This window comes from Schistocerca serialis, chromosome 2, assembly GCF_023864345.2.
Source record: "Schistocerca serialis cubense isolate TAMUIC-IGC-003099 chromosome 2, iqSchSeri2.2, whole genome shotgun sequence".
Lineage (NCBI taxonomy): Eukaryota > Metazoa > Arthropoda > Insecta > Orthoptera > Acrididae > Schistocerca > Schistocerca serialis.
The window spans coordinates 1,095,327,580-1,095,345,451 of record NC_064639.1 but is presented as its reverse complement, the minus strand read 5'-3'; the positions used below and the strand labels follow the sequence as shown (position 1 = coordinate 1,095,345,451).

Sequence of the window (17,872 nt, the reverse complement as noted above, 5' to 3'; positions counted from 1 at the left end):
TTCTCTTTGAATCTTGTGATGGGTCGTGAGCATTCGTGACACCCACCTTGAACACACCTTTGAGTATCCAGTCATTGCATACGTACTTCCAATGCTTACCGATAGTTATAGAGTCAGTTGCCTGCACTAATAATGCCATCCAGCGATTCAACACTTCGGGGGCAGAAGCCGTGGTGGACGTCCAGAATGTGGCCGATCATGGAGCTGAGTGTCTACAATTCCTGGCACTTTAACTCTCTTTACCCACCGACCAACAGTATTCCTATCAATTGTGCATCAGGCACACACTGCACACAAACGTTTATGTTTGTTCACCACGGCTTCTTTTTTCGTAAACAAGAATTCAATTACAGCAATGAGTGCCTCACGTTGACATCACTTTGCTCTGCCAGTTTTCGAAATTGTTGAAAACTACGCAGATGTACAAAATAAACCAGAGATTTGAAGCTCCTAAAAGGGGATGTTCTAATATTCATTAACGCCTGTAAAAATGTGGCATTATTTATCGAATGACAGCCACAATACAGAGCATAATCGCATTATTATCGCAACCACAAGATAGTCTTACAGTAGATAAAATATGTGAATGACTGATTTAGTTTTCAGTGTCCTTCATCAGACTGACTTGATTTTCTTTCGGTTGTCATATACACGTCAAACAAGAATACAATCAAGGAAGCCTTATTGCCAGTAAAGCTGAGATCGCGATGGCTTCCACATCGATCTTGGTATGAAAAAAGTAGCGCTTTATACAGCCCCAATAGTCGTATTTAGTTACAACGCCAATATAACTAATTACGGTGTAAAATATGGCGAAATCTTGACAGCGGCCGATACGGACAAACCTCAAACGAAATGTCGGGGGTTATAGCAGCCTGCAGCCTGTGTGGAATGCACGTAGCGGCATTAAGTTGCGCAACAGGGAAACGTTAACAAAGAATGCGACTTTCCCTTCCCCGGTAGCAAAAGAAACAAAGGGAGAAGTCTGCTCCACAAAACTGCAGAGAAAAACTCTGGTCGTCTTGCTCCTACATAAAGTGGGGCATTACTTGTAGAAAGTCCAGCCACTGCAATGTTTACAGCTTTGTCAAGAATCGTATTCCAAGCTACGATTGAAAATTTGCTCCTGTAATCGATTTCAGAAGTGTAGAAAACGTACGATGACAAGTGCATTGCATGTGCCTGACAAGGCTAGTTTTTCTCTTTACTCCTAGTTCTTCCAGAGAGTGAGGGAAGCTGCAAACATTGACGAGAATGGTAAATGTTACACTATGGATCACCAGTTCAATAACTATCAAAATTTGTTGAGATATCCTTGTCGTAACAGGAATCTTGACCGAAATTTTTGCCATATTGTGTCAGTTCATGAACCCCCCCCCCCCCCCCACCCGCTGCCTGGAGGCTACTACGAAAGTATAGTCTTCCCATCGCGTCCCAGACACGCTCTATGGGGGATAGACTAGGAGCTAGGAATGCGAGTCAAAGATCCGAACAACTCTCAAAGCTTCTGTACTGAGAACTGCACTGTACTGAGTCTTGCATTGTCTTGTTGGAATATTCCGTTTGGTATCCTGGTCGCTACAGATATGACTACAGGGTTTACCATTCTCGTCACATGCTGGTGATCATTCAGCCTCATGTCAACAATTACTGTATCGGTCCTGCTCTCATATGCGACAGCTCCCCACAACGTGCTTGCGTGAGTTTGTAGAGTTGGAGCTCTCGAGAGCTGCTGCTTCCTGTGACCTTTGACCAGGTCGTCTACTGACCACGTGACCACAAACATAAGCGACACTGTTCCTTGAGCACCACAGGATCTATTCAATGTCCCAGCTGACTCTGCCTCTTCACCAGACAAGGCTCTTTAGTCTGTCTTGTGGTGACAGCGCTGAACGACGCGAGGCAACTCGAGATCTCAATCCAGCACCCAGTAATCTGTTCCCGACGGTCCGAGTGACGCATTACCTGCACTGTCAGCAGTCTCTGAGCAGGAATCACTGACAACCGATAGGCCATTAAGATACACAGATACGGGTATATGAATGGAAAGGCACAACAGCATGCCGCGGTTTGGGGCTAAGTGATAGGACTTACGAAACTAGAAAGTACCGTGAGAAAATCGAACAGCTAGAATAAATGTACCAGAAAGAGAACCAGACAGAGAAGTAGAGGGTGACCCGAAAGTCCGTTAACATTTGAAAACGCACAAATTCACGGAGTAATATAGGTAGAGTGGTAAAAGTTAACACGCTTGCAAGAAGGACACTGGGGATTTTATTGAAACCAAAAACGATTGCAAAAACTGGTCAACCGATGGTGCTGGTCAACAACACATCAGTGACAACCCATGAGAATCGTGTATAAAATGAGTTGTAGTGAGAGAGACAGTCAGATCATCCCTACGCTGACTGACAAACACCTGCTGAAAGGAACGATTTTTACGAAGGATGGTGCTCCACCTCTTAGTGCTACACGTGTGAAAGATCTGTGCAAAATGTCTGCTGACGTTCGCGTGCTGAGCCTCCACGTCCGCCATGTTTGGCCTCCCAGGTCCCCAGACCTCAATTTGTGTGACTATTTGTTGTGGGGTTACCTAAAGTCGCACGTCAACAGCGAGCGCCAGACATCATTAGGGATGACGAAAGACAACATCTGACGGCAATTTCTCACCATACCTGCTGACATGCTTTTTAGTGCTGTTTGCAAAACTGCCTTCGACTGCAGGTACCGTTGATGAATGACGGCCGACATGTTGAGCATTCGTCATAAAGAACGTCCTCTTTGCTAAAAGTCAATTGTTATGATAATTATTGCTTTTATATCATATGAAGCGCCACCTGTTGACCATTTTGTGGACTTTTTTTTTGGTTTCAATAAAAAGCCATGTCGTCTCAAGCACGTGCGTCGATTTTACCTCTCTCCTGCATTATTCCGCGAAGTACTGAATTTTCAAATGTTAACGGACTTTTGGGTCACCCTGTATTACGACCTGGTGACGGTTGCCGAAAGAGGAAGACACACAGATACGGTAGGCATTCGGGGTATACCATCTTGTGTCAGGGATCTGAAGGGAGAGGCACAATATGCCATGGGCTGTTGCCGTATGGCAAAATGTTAAATTGATAGGATTTTACTAACGAGAGGTTTGACTTCCCCTCCAGAACTGAAAGGTCCTCATTTCAAGTTAGTCTGGTCTGACACTCGGACAGCAAGTGAATTAACAGTCTCATGTCCCTTTCAGATACAAAAACTCCACTATAATGAATGCTCCCATATTTATTACATTTTAACAGTATTCTATTGAATACCTGATTTCCTGAATCAATGAGTCGGTACCACCATAGACACGAAGTAGCCCTGATTCTCCGAGAAATTTGTGGTGACTCCGTGGCAAAAGCGATCCTCAAAGCTTCCGTTGGCGAGCGCAGTTCACAACGGGACAACATGCGGCGGCTAGGAACTCCCAAAAAAGTGTTACTAGTGCTCTTGCGTGTACCACGTCAGTTTTACATATATATAAAAGTAACTCTCAAAGTCGAAGAGTTATTCCAACTAAGGGATTCTTGTCTTGTGACGGAAGAAAGTTCCTCGTCACACAAAGTGTACCGCGCATGTATGTGGAGCGCGTGGCGGAGCAAAACTTGACTGCCCGCAGGTGTCCCGTTGTGGCCGAGGCGCAAGTCGCGAGGCGAGGAGCAGCGCCCGCTAAGTGAGTGAAACTTGTGTTCTGCTCCCAGGTGCGACCAAGCGGGAGAGAACGGCATTACGCGCCTGGCGTCCGTCAGGTGCCCTAACGGATTAGCTTTTGATATTGAGCGACAAACATGTGATTGGAGAACCAATGTTAAAAACTGTGATAGGGTAGAAAGTAAGTATGATTTACCTGTATGTCAATCAGAGACGCAAAATGCTACAGATACTCACCAATTACAACTCTGAGGAATATGGCGTCTGCCTTCTAAAGGGCGATGTTGATATTCTGGTTTTTGATTTCATAAACGGTACTCGGCGTGTGCATATAATGAAACACTGTAACTGTCGTAGAGCCGTTTATGCAACAAGACCTTCGAGTAAAAGGCGTGCCAGTCGTTTGCACACTGTTATGTAATGACTTATGAAGGAAATGCAGCAATTTACAAAGAAAACGGCTAGAACTGTAGTTTCAAGACTATGGGTATATAAACGTACAACCACAGGAACGCGACATTAAGACATTCCAGGTACAAACTTCTAGGACTTGTAGAGGGGAGTGAGTAGATGATATTTTGAGTTGGATCCCATTTCCGGAAACGTAACGTTTCCGTGCCACAACCATTTGAAAACATGTTGGTAACGAGACTACTTTTGCACGTAACTGATTACAGTACATCACTTGTTTTACAGTTCCACTTATTAATAGTCTAAAAAAAGTGATCGTTTATTCGTTGACGGGTTATCTTCAATGTGATTCTCCATGGCCTCTTCCAGTTCAAGTGTGCGGTGTCCCAGAGCACCACAGTAACGCCTGTTAACGCTGAGGATACGCTTTCTCGAAGCCGTTGCGTAATTGTGGCAAAAAGGGTATGCGATGGAGTCCGACTTTGTGGAGAATGATCTTGACAAAGGCGGCCGAGCTTCTCCTCCGTTACCGTGAGCTTTGCCATTCAGAAGGATCATATCGGAGTACTACTGCAAAAAGATACTCAACCGCGATGCTCTAACACTCACAGACACGCAATGAGGCTCGAACCAGGCCAGAGGTGAGGGTGGATAATGTCAAATGACAGCAGCCGATCCGACATAACCAACCCAAACCATGACTACCCCGTTGCATACCAGCCTAGCATACATGTTTTCAAACGGCTGTAGCACGGAAACGGTACGTTTCCGGACATGGGCTCCTATTCAAAATACCATGTACTCACTGCCCTCTAAAAGTTCTAAATGTTTGTAACGGGAATTTCCAAATACCCTGCATACTTTAGTAATCATTTGCTGAAGTTCACGCTGATAATAATGTTACTCTCCACAAGTTAAGTCGTCTTTCTCTTAATGGATCATTTAATTAATCATAGGACAAGGACAAAAAATGTTGACCTCTCACCTGAGAAACTTTGTCCCCAATTACGACTGATATTATCAAACGTGAGTAGGTGACATTTAATGCGATGAAAGCGAAAACGTATATGTAGGCCCTGTCAGAAATAGGTGACGTATCCAGTGGCATTTTGCGCCGTCGCATTTTAACTTAATAATAAGGTCTTTTTTGTTATTTTGTTTATCAGGTGCACAAAGTCTGGTATAAAGCAAATCAGTTGCCCCTCCGGATTGGCTTTCGACGTTGAAAAGCAAACTTGCGATTGGAAGGGTAAAGTGCAGAACTGTAACCAGCTCGAGAGTAAGTTTCTGGGAAATGCCAACATCCGTTGGGGTGACGGTCCGGCAGAGGTGCACCAATAAGGTCGCTTTCTATTGACCGACTGAGAAAAGCTAGTAAAAGTATTTGGTTTGGATTGTAGAAAATGAAAAAAATGTAAACGGATTCAGTTTTGTGCATGGAACCCACTGTGACGTAGTATTTTTCTTATTTAGGTTATCTTGATTTTGAACTATTTCCCTGTAGTTTGGATCCTTTGGCTCCTCACCCCTTTGCATGCTCTTTTCAACTCTACACCTTATCTCATTTTCCCCTCACTCGTCTTGTCTTCTGCACGTCTACAATAACAACACTATCTCTCGACGCCATTACTTGCTGTGTTGAGTAGTGAATGAACTCAGCAGTTAATCTTTGGGTGTAGTCTGTACTATCTTAGACTGCTTATGTAAGAATAGCTCTTTGGTAAATACGTACTTTGAAACTGGTTGTTGGCGTTTTTTAATATCTTTAGTAGTATGAATAGGAAATGGGAATACTGAACTAACGACTAACACGTAACAATGAAAATATAACAAATTTTTTTTGTGTTTTCTAAGTAGAATTATCACTTCGTATTAGATAGAACTTATTTTCTTTATACTGTTCACACAGCCTCAATCTTTGTTTTAAATATTAAAATTTCTTTTTCGCCATCACTCTGTTGGCGCATTTTTCACCGTTTATTTTCTTGACTGTTGCTACAGTGATTTTTTCTCAAATTTCAATGCTTGATAATACGTGGCCTTCGCGGCGAGCCAGCCTCGCTCTGAAATGTGTGTCTCTCTTAACTGTGTCTGTTTCTTGTGTTTGTGTCTGCCCTTCCCCTCTTCTGTTGCCTGTTGCGTGTCTCTAACCGCCGATAACTCGACTTTCCGCTCCCTGTACCCCACAATTCCTGGACAACTTACTCTCCAAAACTGTCCGTGGACCACGACGCCCTTCTACAAACGGTGTTCCCTGTATCTGCAGAGCCGCGTAAGGTTCTGCCCATCCTCAAGACGGACGAACCAGTGTGCCCCGAAGGCAAGCTATCCTGTGGCAACGGCGAGTGCATCGAGAAGGAACTCTTCTGTAACGACAAGCCAGACTGCAAGGATGAGTCCGACGAGAACGCCTGCAGTAAGTACTTAAGCACCTCCTCATTTATCGCACTAAAATCACAGAACATACAGTGAAGTGAATCAAAGGCTCCAATACCCATTTGCAGCAGGAATAAAATCTTCGTACTTAAAATACGTCAGTCTGAGATTCATAACGGATTAAACAACTCTTTTTTAACTTGCCTCCCTGTCTTTGTTTTTCATTTAAAGTATAAGTGTGATTGAGCTATAAAAGCAGTTGTGAACAGACAGTTACCACGATGTCCAAAATGTACGAGGGGGTGTCAAATGAAAACCCGAAATATTTTTGAAATTTTCTTATTGGACATCAGTGGAACACAAGTGTTTCATTTTTCGACATATTCTCCCTGTTATTCAACAAACTTCCTCCAACATTTGGGAGTGTGCACGGAATAAAAATAAATAAATAAATAAAAAAAACATCTGTTGCTCGTGTGTGCAGCCACTCATGCATCTTCTATTGCACCTCTTCACTCTTCATCGGAACGAAATTTCTTCCCTCCCCCTGCCTCTTTGAGTGATCCAAACATGTGGTACTCACTCGGCATGAGGTCTGATGGGTAAGACGGCTGTGGCAGAGTATCAAAGTGCACGTCATCGGCGGTTGCTGGAGTGGTAGTATGCTGCAGCCCGTAGGGCATTCCTTACATCATTGGTAAAAGACATGCCGACTTACAGAACAATGGCGCGAAATGTTGATTCTGAATTACACTTTTAAGGTTTTCATTTGAGTACCCCTCGTACATACAAAGCTTAGTGCTGTCCAACGACCTTCAACGGTCTTTCGCTGAAAAATGTGTGAAATCTTATGGGACTTAACTGCTAAGGTCATCAGTCCCTAAGCTTACACACTACTTAACCTAAATTATCCTAAGGACAAACACACACACCCATGCCCGAGGGAGGACTCGAACCTCCGCCGGGACCAGCCGCACAGTCCATGACTGCAGCGCCCTAGACCGCTCCGCTAATTCTCGCGCGGCTCATTTTTAATCTCCATAATAAAGAATGATTCGTTGACGCATTCAGTTTTCACTGGTGATCTTCATACAATCGAATCTCTTATTTGACGAATTCCGGAATGCAGACTAACTGAAAGAAGTTCTAGCCTATAGATCTTACATATTGTACTGGAGCGATGTCATTGCTAAAAATATTCTCGTTTTTGTATCACCAGGATTGACGTAGAAGGCAATGAAACATGTACTAACTCTGATGGGTTCTTTTTTTTTCTTTTTTTTTGAGCACTGATAAGGTCCAGCTGTTTTCTGTATTCAGGAAATGTCGAAAAATCTCCGTTTCATCAACGACAACGTTTTCGTCTGCTTCTAATCGTACTTGCTCGTTCGGGACAGGAATCAGACTCACAAAAATACTGCACTCAATGCAATTCAGGGTCTTAATATGCCATTTCACGTCTTCTCCAGCAGAAAAATTACATTAATTACTGCCACAGTTCAAAATCAAGCTTAGCGCCTTACAGATGCCATACTTTGACGGTGTGTATTCGTATTTTCATGCGACTTCGTAGTACTCTCTGAGGATATGAGGAAAGATAAAAGTGTGGAACATTTCGGTAATGGCAACAGTTAACAGCTCACTGTAAATGCTATCTAACATAGGCGCACATCTGTCCGCCAATGTTATCTTGGGATGGGAATCGAAAGGCAGTGAAACTGTTCTGATGAACGCACTTTTGTTTGATAACCATATAAAAATATACTTTTTTTGTTGCAGTGGTAGCCTCAGCCAAAATAAATTTTCTAAATAACAGCAATCTGCCACCCTGGTAGTTGTTAGTTGGATTAAAATATTATTTCATTTTGGATTCGTCGCTACTACACAGTTTAGGATGTGCCGCCATTTTCAAGTGAGAATAGTTTGATCAGTCAAACGAATATTTTTGCGGAACAGTCAGAACTTGAGTATGGTCAAACTTTGTTAAAATTTTGTTGTATGGCAGCTTACTGGTCTTTAAAATTAACATCTTGATGCAAGAAGATTCCTAAGCAACAGAGTTCAGCTCTTGTATGATACATTACTGCTGCTCAGGAAAGTCTTGTTGTCATGTTGGTAATTTTAAAGTCCGGCCAATAACTATATTTTAACGAAGTATAACATTTTGACTGTCACCTGAAAATGTCGTTTTGGCTGATTATACTCTACTCACTTGAAAATGGCTACAAATCCGAAACTGCGTAATAGTGGCGAATCCGAAGCGAAAGGTTATTTTAATTCAGCTAACAACTACCATTGCTGCAGGTTGTTGTTATTTAGAAAATTTGTTTCGGCTGCAGCCACAAACATATGTAAAATAAAATATAGGATGTTTCAAAAAATATATACGTATTTCGAATGCATATATTTATTAAACTTTAAGACATACGAATATGAAACTTTACACACGTATTTACGAACCTCTCAAGTTCAGACTACAGATGTTCAATATGTCCTCCATGAGCGACACGAACAATATCACATGGATACTCAAATTCTTCCCATACTCGGGGAAGCAAGCCCTTCGTCACTGATGTTATAGCAGCACGGATCCGGTTCTTCAACTCTTCCAGGTTCTTGGGAGTGGTGGTACATAAGTGTTGTCTTTAACGAAACCCCACACGAAGAAGTCAGAGGGTGTCAAATCCGGTGACCATGGAGCCCAGCTGAGACATGCTACGTCTCCAGCTCCTTGACGACCAATCCAACGGTTCGGTAGAGTTTCATTCAGATATTCACGCACTTGGCGGCTCCAGTGGTGGGGAGGGGGGTGCCCCGTGTCATGTTGAAAAATGAAGCTGTCTTCGTGCAGCTTCAGATATCGTACAAAACACTTTGACTTTGGGCGAATCTCGTACATGTTCAATGGCTGCTTGTGGGTTATGTAGGCCCCAAATTCGAACATTGTGTTTGTTTACCTGACCACTAACATGGAAAGTCGTTTCATCACAGAATACGAGGCGTTGCATGAAAGTGTTATCAATGTCAACAGCATCAAGAATCTCGTTACAAAATGCCACACGTGTGCGTTTGTCATCAGGACGCAGAATTTGTAACAACTGTAACTTGTACAGCTGCATGACCAACCGACGTCTCAAAACACGCCAAATTGTCGTTGTAGGCAGTTGTAACTCCCGACTGGCACGACGAGTTGATTTTGAAGAACTACGTTGAAAAGCAGTTAGAATTCGTGCAACACTTTCTTCAGGAACACGAGGGTGGAATGGACTCTTTCCTTTACATACACATTCTGTATCTAGACACTTTCGATACCATCTGCGAATATTCCACCCATTCGGAGCATCAATTTGGTACCTCAACCTGAAACGTCTTTGCACTGTAATCACGGAATTTCACTTCGCAAACTCAAGAACACAAAAATGATTTCTGCTGCTGAGTAGCCATTTTAAACATATGACGTTTACCAAGCAAAACAGAAGACAACTGACATCTAGCGGCTATTAATATAAACTAGGCTATGTATTCGTTTCTCCAACAGCCGAGACGAGGCGCAGCGATCGATATTTTGGACAAAATAATACTTCGTAATAGGTATATTCTTTTTGAAACACCCTGTATATATTTTTTCACAGTTTTTTGTTTTGAGGAGCAGTATCACACCTTTGATACCCATTACAGAATAACAGTGGCTTACAGATAAATAATGAGACCAAAAATTTCCAGACACTCCTTTGTAACGCGCAACTGACCGCTAGATGTCACGAGAGGCAGACCCGCCAGTATAAAAGGAGGCGAGGAGTTTTTCGTTGTCAGCAGAAAGCAGTAACAGCAGAATGGGTGGCCAATTGAGCTCAGCGACTTGCGACGTGGCCTAGGCACTGGATACCGCCTGAAAAGCAAACCCATCGGAGACATTTCAACCCTTCTAAAGCAGGCCAAGTCGACTGTTAGTGATGTGATCGTGAAGTGGAAACTCTAAATCAAAACCAGGCAGCTTTCATGCACTGATGCACAAGGACCGTCAAGCATAGCAGTGCTACCAGCAGTCCAATTATCACAATAACTGTCTAAACGGAGTTGGGGTACAGTGGTCAATATACCCTGTGGCAATCCGATGGAAGGATTTGGATTTGGAGAAAGCCAGGAGTATTTTAGCTGCCATCTTGTGTAATGACAACAGTCAAGTACAGATAAGATAGTGGTACAGTAAGGGGGTGTTTTTGTGGTTAGGTTGTGAACCCCTTATTGCGCTTAAGAAAACGCTATAAGCTTGCAGTAAAGGAACCGTTCGGAGGTGATGACTGTTTGATTCAGTGTCTCAGTGCAACCAGTCATAAAGTAGTATCTGTGGGACAATAGTTTGTGGACAATAACATTTCTGAAATGTAATGGCCTGTCTATAGTCCCGTCGTGAATCTGATGTAACACCTCTGAGACCAGTCAGAACTTCGACACCACTCCAGATCCCAGCGTCCAACATCGATACGTTCTCTGGTTTCGGCTCTTGAGGAAGAATGGGCTCCACAGACAGTCAGACAGCTCATTGAAAGTGTCCGCAGCAGTGGGGCACACATCCCATATTAAGGTCCGCTATTACGTGTCCGAGAGATACATGGACAGAGGAAGAGAAGTTTACACTGTTTTCACTGACTTGGGGAAAGCCTTTGATAGAGTGCGGCGGAATAAATTAATGGACGTTCTAAGGAAGAATGGTGTCAACTGGATGGGTAGAAGGCTGATTAAAAATCCATAGCTACAACATAAAATCGAGTACAGATTGAGAAGGAGATAACAGAGGAAAGCACAACTGGAATGGGAGTGACCGAAGCTGCACTCTCTCCCTAATAATGTTTATCATATATCTGAAGCGCATTATTCTGAAATGTGTGAAACAAAATAGAGCCTTCACAGACATTCGGACAGCTCATTGAAAGTGTCCCCAGCAGAGAGGCACACATCCCATATTTAGATGCACTACTAGGTGTCCGAGAGATACACTGAGTTGGGGAGAGCTTTTGATAGAATGCAGTGGAATAAATTGATGGATATTCTAAGGAAGAATGGTGTCGATTGGAGTAGTAGGAGGCTGATTAAAAACCTATACCTACAACACAATATCGAGTACAGGTTGGGAAGGGTATAACAGAGCAAAGCACAACTGGAAGGGGAGTGAGCGAAGCTGCATTCTGTCCCTAATACTGTTTAATGTATATTTGGAGCGTATTACTCAGAAATTTGTGAAACAAAATAGATTGGATTGGATTGTTTGGGGGAAGAGACCAAACTGCGAGGTCATCGGTCTCATCGGATTAGGGAAGGATGGGGAAGGAAGTCGGCCGTGCCCTTTCAAAGGAACCATCCCAGCATTTGCCTGGAGCGATTTAGGGAAATCACGGAAAACCTAAATCAGGATGGCCGGACGCGGGATTGAACCGTCGTCCTCCCAAATGCGAATCCAGTGTGCTACCACTGCGCCAAACAAAATAGAGGAGTGCGGGTTGGTGGTAGGAGGATAGCATGTATTCGATTTGCAGGTGATATGGTGTTATTGGTGGAGAGCAAAAGAACTATGACAGGAGTGTTAAAAGAATTGAGTAAGACTTGTGAGGAATCCAGAATGAGAATTAGTAAGAAAAAGACAAAATATATGGTGATTAGTGAAAGAAAAGTAAGAACTACTATAAAGTTAGGACAGAAAGATATAGAGCAAATTAGTGTTTTCAGATATCTGGGAAACATTATTACCGACGGAAATGAGATGTAACAGGAACGCGAAAACACGTATAACAATTGCCGAGGAGGCATTTAATAAGAAGAGGAGGCATCTATGGGGATGCATGGACAGGGACATGAGGAAGAGACTGGCGAAGGGCTTCAGTGGAGCGCGGCATTATACGGAGCCAAGACACGAACACTGAGGAAAGAGGAAGAAATAAAAATAGAAGCATCTGAGTCGTGGATTCAGGATGAAAGGGATAAAATGGGTAGACAAGGTGAGAAATCAGCAGGTGAAGAGGTGAAGGAGGAGAGTGAAATTTTAAAGGAAATCAGGAAGAGGAAACACAGTTTGCTTGGATATTGGATGAGGAGAGATTGTTTACTGATGGATGGTGTGGAAGGAACGGTGAATGGAAGAAGAAGAAGAAGAAGAAGAGGACGCAGAAGATACCAGTTGGTTGACAGTATGATATGACACAATTATAAGAGAACGAATACGGTAGGAAATGACAGGACTGCATGGAGAGATAGAAACATGTGAATACCTGTCCTAGGAAAGAACACTCATGATGATGATGATGTGTGTCCGCATACTCTTGATCGCATAATATACACGGGGCATTGTAGAAACGGCATCACGACGTAGGGTTTTTCCCAGTGGGCGCCAAGAATATTCTGCACCCGAGAAAGGCGCAATGGAGTTTTGAGGCAGGCCGTATCCGGATACGCGCGGGCGCGGATCACGTGCTGGGGAGCTGTGGGTGTGGGGGGGGGGGGGGAAGAGGGGGGGAGCGCCGCGGAACGTGACTGCCAGGGCGTGGCCCGAGCAAGGCAGCCGGGCTGCCGCGTTGTGCAACGCACCGGCCCTGCAGAATGTCAGCGCGCGCGCCCACGCCCCTCTGCTCTCGCCACACGCGTACGAAATTCCTCGTCGATTTCCTAGCTTAGGCTCTGTCATTTAACCATCATTTCTTATACCAAAGCAAGCCGTTAGTGGGGTTCTGAGCACTATGGGACTTAACATCTGACAAGGGAACCTCCACATCGCACCCCCCTCAGATTTAGTTATAAGTTGGCACAGTGGATAGGCCTTGAAAAACTGAAAACAGATCAATCGAGAAAACAGGAAGAAGTTGTGTGGAACTATGAAAAAAATAAGCAAAATATACGAGGGCTATCCACAAAGTACATTGCGTTTTGGAATTAAAAATAAATAAAGTATTGGAAATTTTTTTATTACATACAGATGAAAGCCACACTTAACTACTACTTTTCTACATAGTTGCCATTTAAATTAAGGCACTTATCGTAGCGATGGACGAGCTTGGAAATTCCTTCGTCGTAAAATTCGGCCGCCTGCGCCTTCAACCACGTGGTTAATCAGTAACCCGGTAGAAATACGATTTTTGTGGATTTCCTGGAAAGAGGCACGACAATAAACTCTCAAAGGTATTGCCAAACTCTGCACAACCTCAGAAGAGTAATACCAAACAAGCGCAGGGGAAAGTTGGGCTCAAAGATCTTGCTGATTCACGACAACGCCCGGGCCCACACGGCAAATGCCACTCGTGAAGTTCTCGAATCTTTTAAGTGGGAGTCGTTTCCTCATCCGCCGTACAGTCCCGACCTGGCACCGAGCGACTTCCACTTATTCCCAGCAATGAAGAAGTGGTTCGCTATGCAGCGTTTTGATGACGACGCACAGCTTCAAGAAGAGGTAACCACGTGGTTGAAGGCACAGGCGGCCGAATTTTACGACGAAGAAATTTCCAAGCTCGTCCATCGCTACGATAAGTGCCTTAATTTAAATGGCAACTATGTAGAAAAGTAGTATTGAAGTGTGGCTTTCATCTGTATTAACAAAAATAATTTCCAATACTTTATTTATTTTTAATTCCAAAACGTAATGTACTTTGTGGATAGCCCACGTACAAACTGAGTAGTCCATGCGCAAGATCGGCAACATGCAAAGTCGCAAGCCCATTGCCGTAGTCGTCGTATAAATAACAGACGGACCACAGGCTCGTTTCTGCGTTCTCGAGGCGTCAATGGGACGTCCTTTGCAACGAATGACGTTATTAAGCGTATCTGGCTGCTTCAGCACTGTCCGATGCGTGTTCTTTTCAGCCTGTGCGTGAAATATGCAGAGACCGTACGCCGTCTGCTTGTCGTAATAAATTCACATCACAAAGCTCCACGTTTAATTTTAACGATAAGCGTTTTATATACAAACTCCGCTTCAGAGTAGATGCATTAATTTCGCTCGTAGCTTACAGACATATTATTAGTAATAGCCGGCCGCGGTGGTCTAGCGGTTCTGGCGCTGCAGTCCGGAACCGCGGGACTGCTACGGTCGCAGGTTCGAATCCTGCCTCGGGCATGGGTGTGTGTGATGTCCTTAGGTTAGTTAGGTTTAAGTAGTTCTAAGTTCTAGGGGACTTATGACATAAGATGTTGAGTCCCATAGTGCTCAGAGCCATTTGAACCATTAGTAATAAGAATGAGTTACTGGTTGCTGTCCTTCGCTGTAGACAGTTTGACTTTGGCACGCTCCTGATTGTGACATGTTTGCCTCTTTGTTCTTCCCGCAGCCGTGGAGACAGACCCTAACCGTGCGCCAGACTGCGACCCCACGCAGTGCGTGCTGCCAGACTGCTTCTGCTCCGCTGACGGCACCAGGATCCCCGGCAGCATAGAACCCAACCAGGTACGTCACCAGCATACAGCCACCACGCGATGTGGCCTGTCCTGGCCCGTATTCCCTAGTCTTAGCTGAGTATATCGCCGATAAAGGCGACGCACAAGGTATCCAATACGTTCTGCACGCAAGCCGTAGCAGACACGTTTCAGATCTGAATTGTTGTTTTACAGTCACTGAAACATAGAGGGACGCACTGATGCATAAACACAATTTTGGTGAACTTCAGCTTTAGCACTGTTATAAATATGAAACCAGAGCTCTTTGGAAACTGTGGCTCAAACTCACTTTCAGTTTCACAGTAATACACACGAAAAACCCATCCGTTATGGCAACCTGTGAAATTGTTGTTGCGTACTGCTGTGAAATTGCAAACTGATTTGAGTCAAAATCTCGAGAGAGCTCAGGTTTCATGTGCTGCCCGACGCAAAGACTAAATGTTTGCACAATGTAAAAGGATACTTCTTTTCCAATACAGTTTTTTACAAATGTAGATTTTGAAAATATTTATTTATTTGGTCGTAAATTCGATAATTTGTGTCTATAGAGCACAGACTCAGGAGGGATGAAAATCTTGGTACAGTACGATTGTATAATATTGAAATCATTTTACTCTTCGAAGAATATGTTTGAAAGGCATAAAGGAGGGATACCGGCATTATGAGACTTCGAGTGAGCCATGGAACCCCTACAAAGGCAGCTATCTGAGTTCGAGCTTCAATGTGGCATACAGATTTAACTCGGCGCAGATGAAAATGAAATGTCGTGTGACGAGGGCCTCCCGTCGGGTAGACCGTTCGATGATTAAGATCTGTGGTTTGCTCTTGAAAATACACGACAGAATAATTTTATACCATGAGATTAAACTATCACCATAAATCATACACATTTTGCTGAAAAACCATCTCTGTGTTTTAGGAATTTTCTAGGATTTTACAGGGTACCTAAGGTTACATTTATTAAATAATTTCATAATTAATTTAAAGAAATGCATCTCTGAGCCATCAGCTGTGTAACTACAGCTTTATTAAAAAACAGTTACCTTATAAAATTTCTAATTAGTTTAAAATTGATATATTGCATTGAATCGGACACTTTACGGAGAAGGAAGTTTTTTGCGCCTCCTATGCAGGGAATACAAAACTAAATTCCCTTTCAATTCTATATTCGATAATAAAGAGTAACTTCAGTGATTAGACAAATCTGATCTAATTTAATGCAGTTTTGAAAATAATGAGCAGACTTCTAATAAACATTTTTAAAACGTTTGTAATCTGAACAGTCGATTTCAAGCAGCCATATTTGCAAACTTTTTTACACAGAGAACTGCTTGCATTCTCAATACAAGATCTGAGTTTCTCCTGGCGTATTCAATTTTCAAACAACTTATGGGCATTCAGCAAGGTAATATTTACAGTGACTGCCTTTCAAACAACTTGCGGGAATTCAGCCAGGTAATATTTACAGCGACCGCCTACAGGAATTCAGCCAGGTAATATTTACAGTGACTGCCTTTCAAACAACTTACGGGAATTCAGCTAGGTAATATTTACAGCGACTGCCTACAGGAATTCAGCCAGGTAATATTTACAGCGACCGTTGTAAATATTACATGGCTGAATTCCTATAAGTTGTTTGAAGGGCAATCGCTGTAAATATTACCTGGCTGAATTCCCATAATTTGTTTGAAAATTCTAAATGCGGATGCTTTACCACTACATCCTACTTCCAACCTGAACTATCTACATAATTCTGAGAACAAAATAGATTGAAAGCAATGCCATCAGATCTCCTTCAACCTGGATAGCAGTATGTAGCTGCATGTAAACTTTCATTTCCATATACATATTTGATAACCTGTTACTGCCGGCATTCAAACAGCCTCTCATAGAAGACGTGTTTTGAAAATGCTGACAGTAACGTCCCCTCCAATATCAACGCCCTCCCTTGTTGCAGGTGCCACAGATGATCACACTGACGTTCAACGGTGCCGTCAACGTGGACAACATCGACCTGTACGAGGAGGTCTTCAACGGCCAGCGCAACAACCCGAACGGCTGCCAGATCCGTGGCACGTTCTTCGTCTCGCACAAGTACACCAACTACTCGGCCGTGCAGGACTTGCACCGCCGTGGCCACGAGATCGGCGTCTTCTCGCTCACTCACAAGGATGACCCCAATTACTGGACTCAGGTACGAGGGCTCTTGTCTTTAGTAACCTGCCACAACTGACGCCATCTGCTGCAACGTACAGAAACTTTTTTTCTATGGGTTCACAGGTTCAGATCACGAAAAAAAAAAAAAAAAAAAAAAAGACAGAGGTTAGTATACTCCCCGAAATGGGCTAATTTGATTCACGGCAACAGAAAAGCTATTTCTCTGTTTCGCTCACGCAAATTTCTTCATTAATTTCTGCAGGTAATTACTGCTTCAAAAATAAATAAAGAGATAAAGGCAGCTGATCCCATAACTGACCATGAAATATGACACCAAGTCTGCTATGAAAAAATAGTTTTAAAATAGGAAATAATTATACTAGTAACAACAAGAAAGATTATACAGGTTGTACCTCCTAACAGTTGTCAGGCGCATGTTCTATGGTGTTTCGGCATGTATTTGCAATTTCGTTTTTTCAGTGTGTATCTGGAGTCAGCCCTAACAAATAGTGCTCATCAAAGCTTTCATGCGAAGCCCATTATCGACGGAAAGCTGAATTTTACGCGCGCATTCGCTAGAGCGGTCCAGAACTATTTTAGTGCGATTTTTGTTTCATCGACATGTATTAACAGGGGCAGCACACAAGGAGAAGAGTCAATACTCCAACAGCGAATGAGCAGCGCTGCTGCATGGCGGTAGCCGCTGGGGTACTGGTTATTCTTCCAGTTTTATCGTCCCTGTTAATACATACCGATAAAACAAATATCGCACTAGATTAATATTTTGGATCGCTCTATCGAACGGGCACGTTAAATTCGACTTTAA

The 17,872-nt window shown here is 43.2% G+C and overlaps 1 protein-coding gene across 2 annotated transcripts in view; it reads left to right on the top strand.

The window, feature by feature from the left end:
* Positions 1-17,872, top strand: part of LOC126458556 (chitin deacetylase 1) — a 41,916-nt gene that overhangs the window by 10,598 nt on the left and 13,446 nt on the right. Inside the window, exons 3-6 of one of the 2 annotated variants that reach the window (XM_050095679.1) lie at positions 5,265-5,377; positions 6,365-6,514; positions 14,784-14,899; positions 16,847-17,083. In XM_050095679.1, coding sequence (XP_049951636.1) covers positions 5,265-5,377; positions 6,365-6,514; positions 14,784-14,899; positions 16,847-17,083 — 616 coding nt within the window. Of the gene's footprint in view, positions 1-3,737; positions 3,869-5,264; positions 5,378-6,364; positions 6,515-14,783; positions 14,900-16,846; positions 17,084-17,872 lie in introns of both variants that reach the window. The other variant, XM_050095678.1, reaches the window with a different exon arrangement.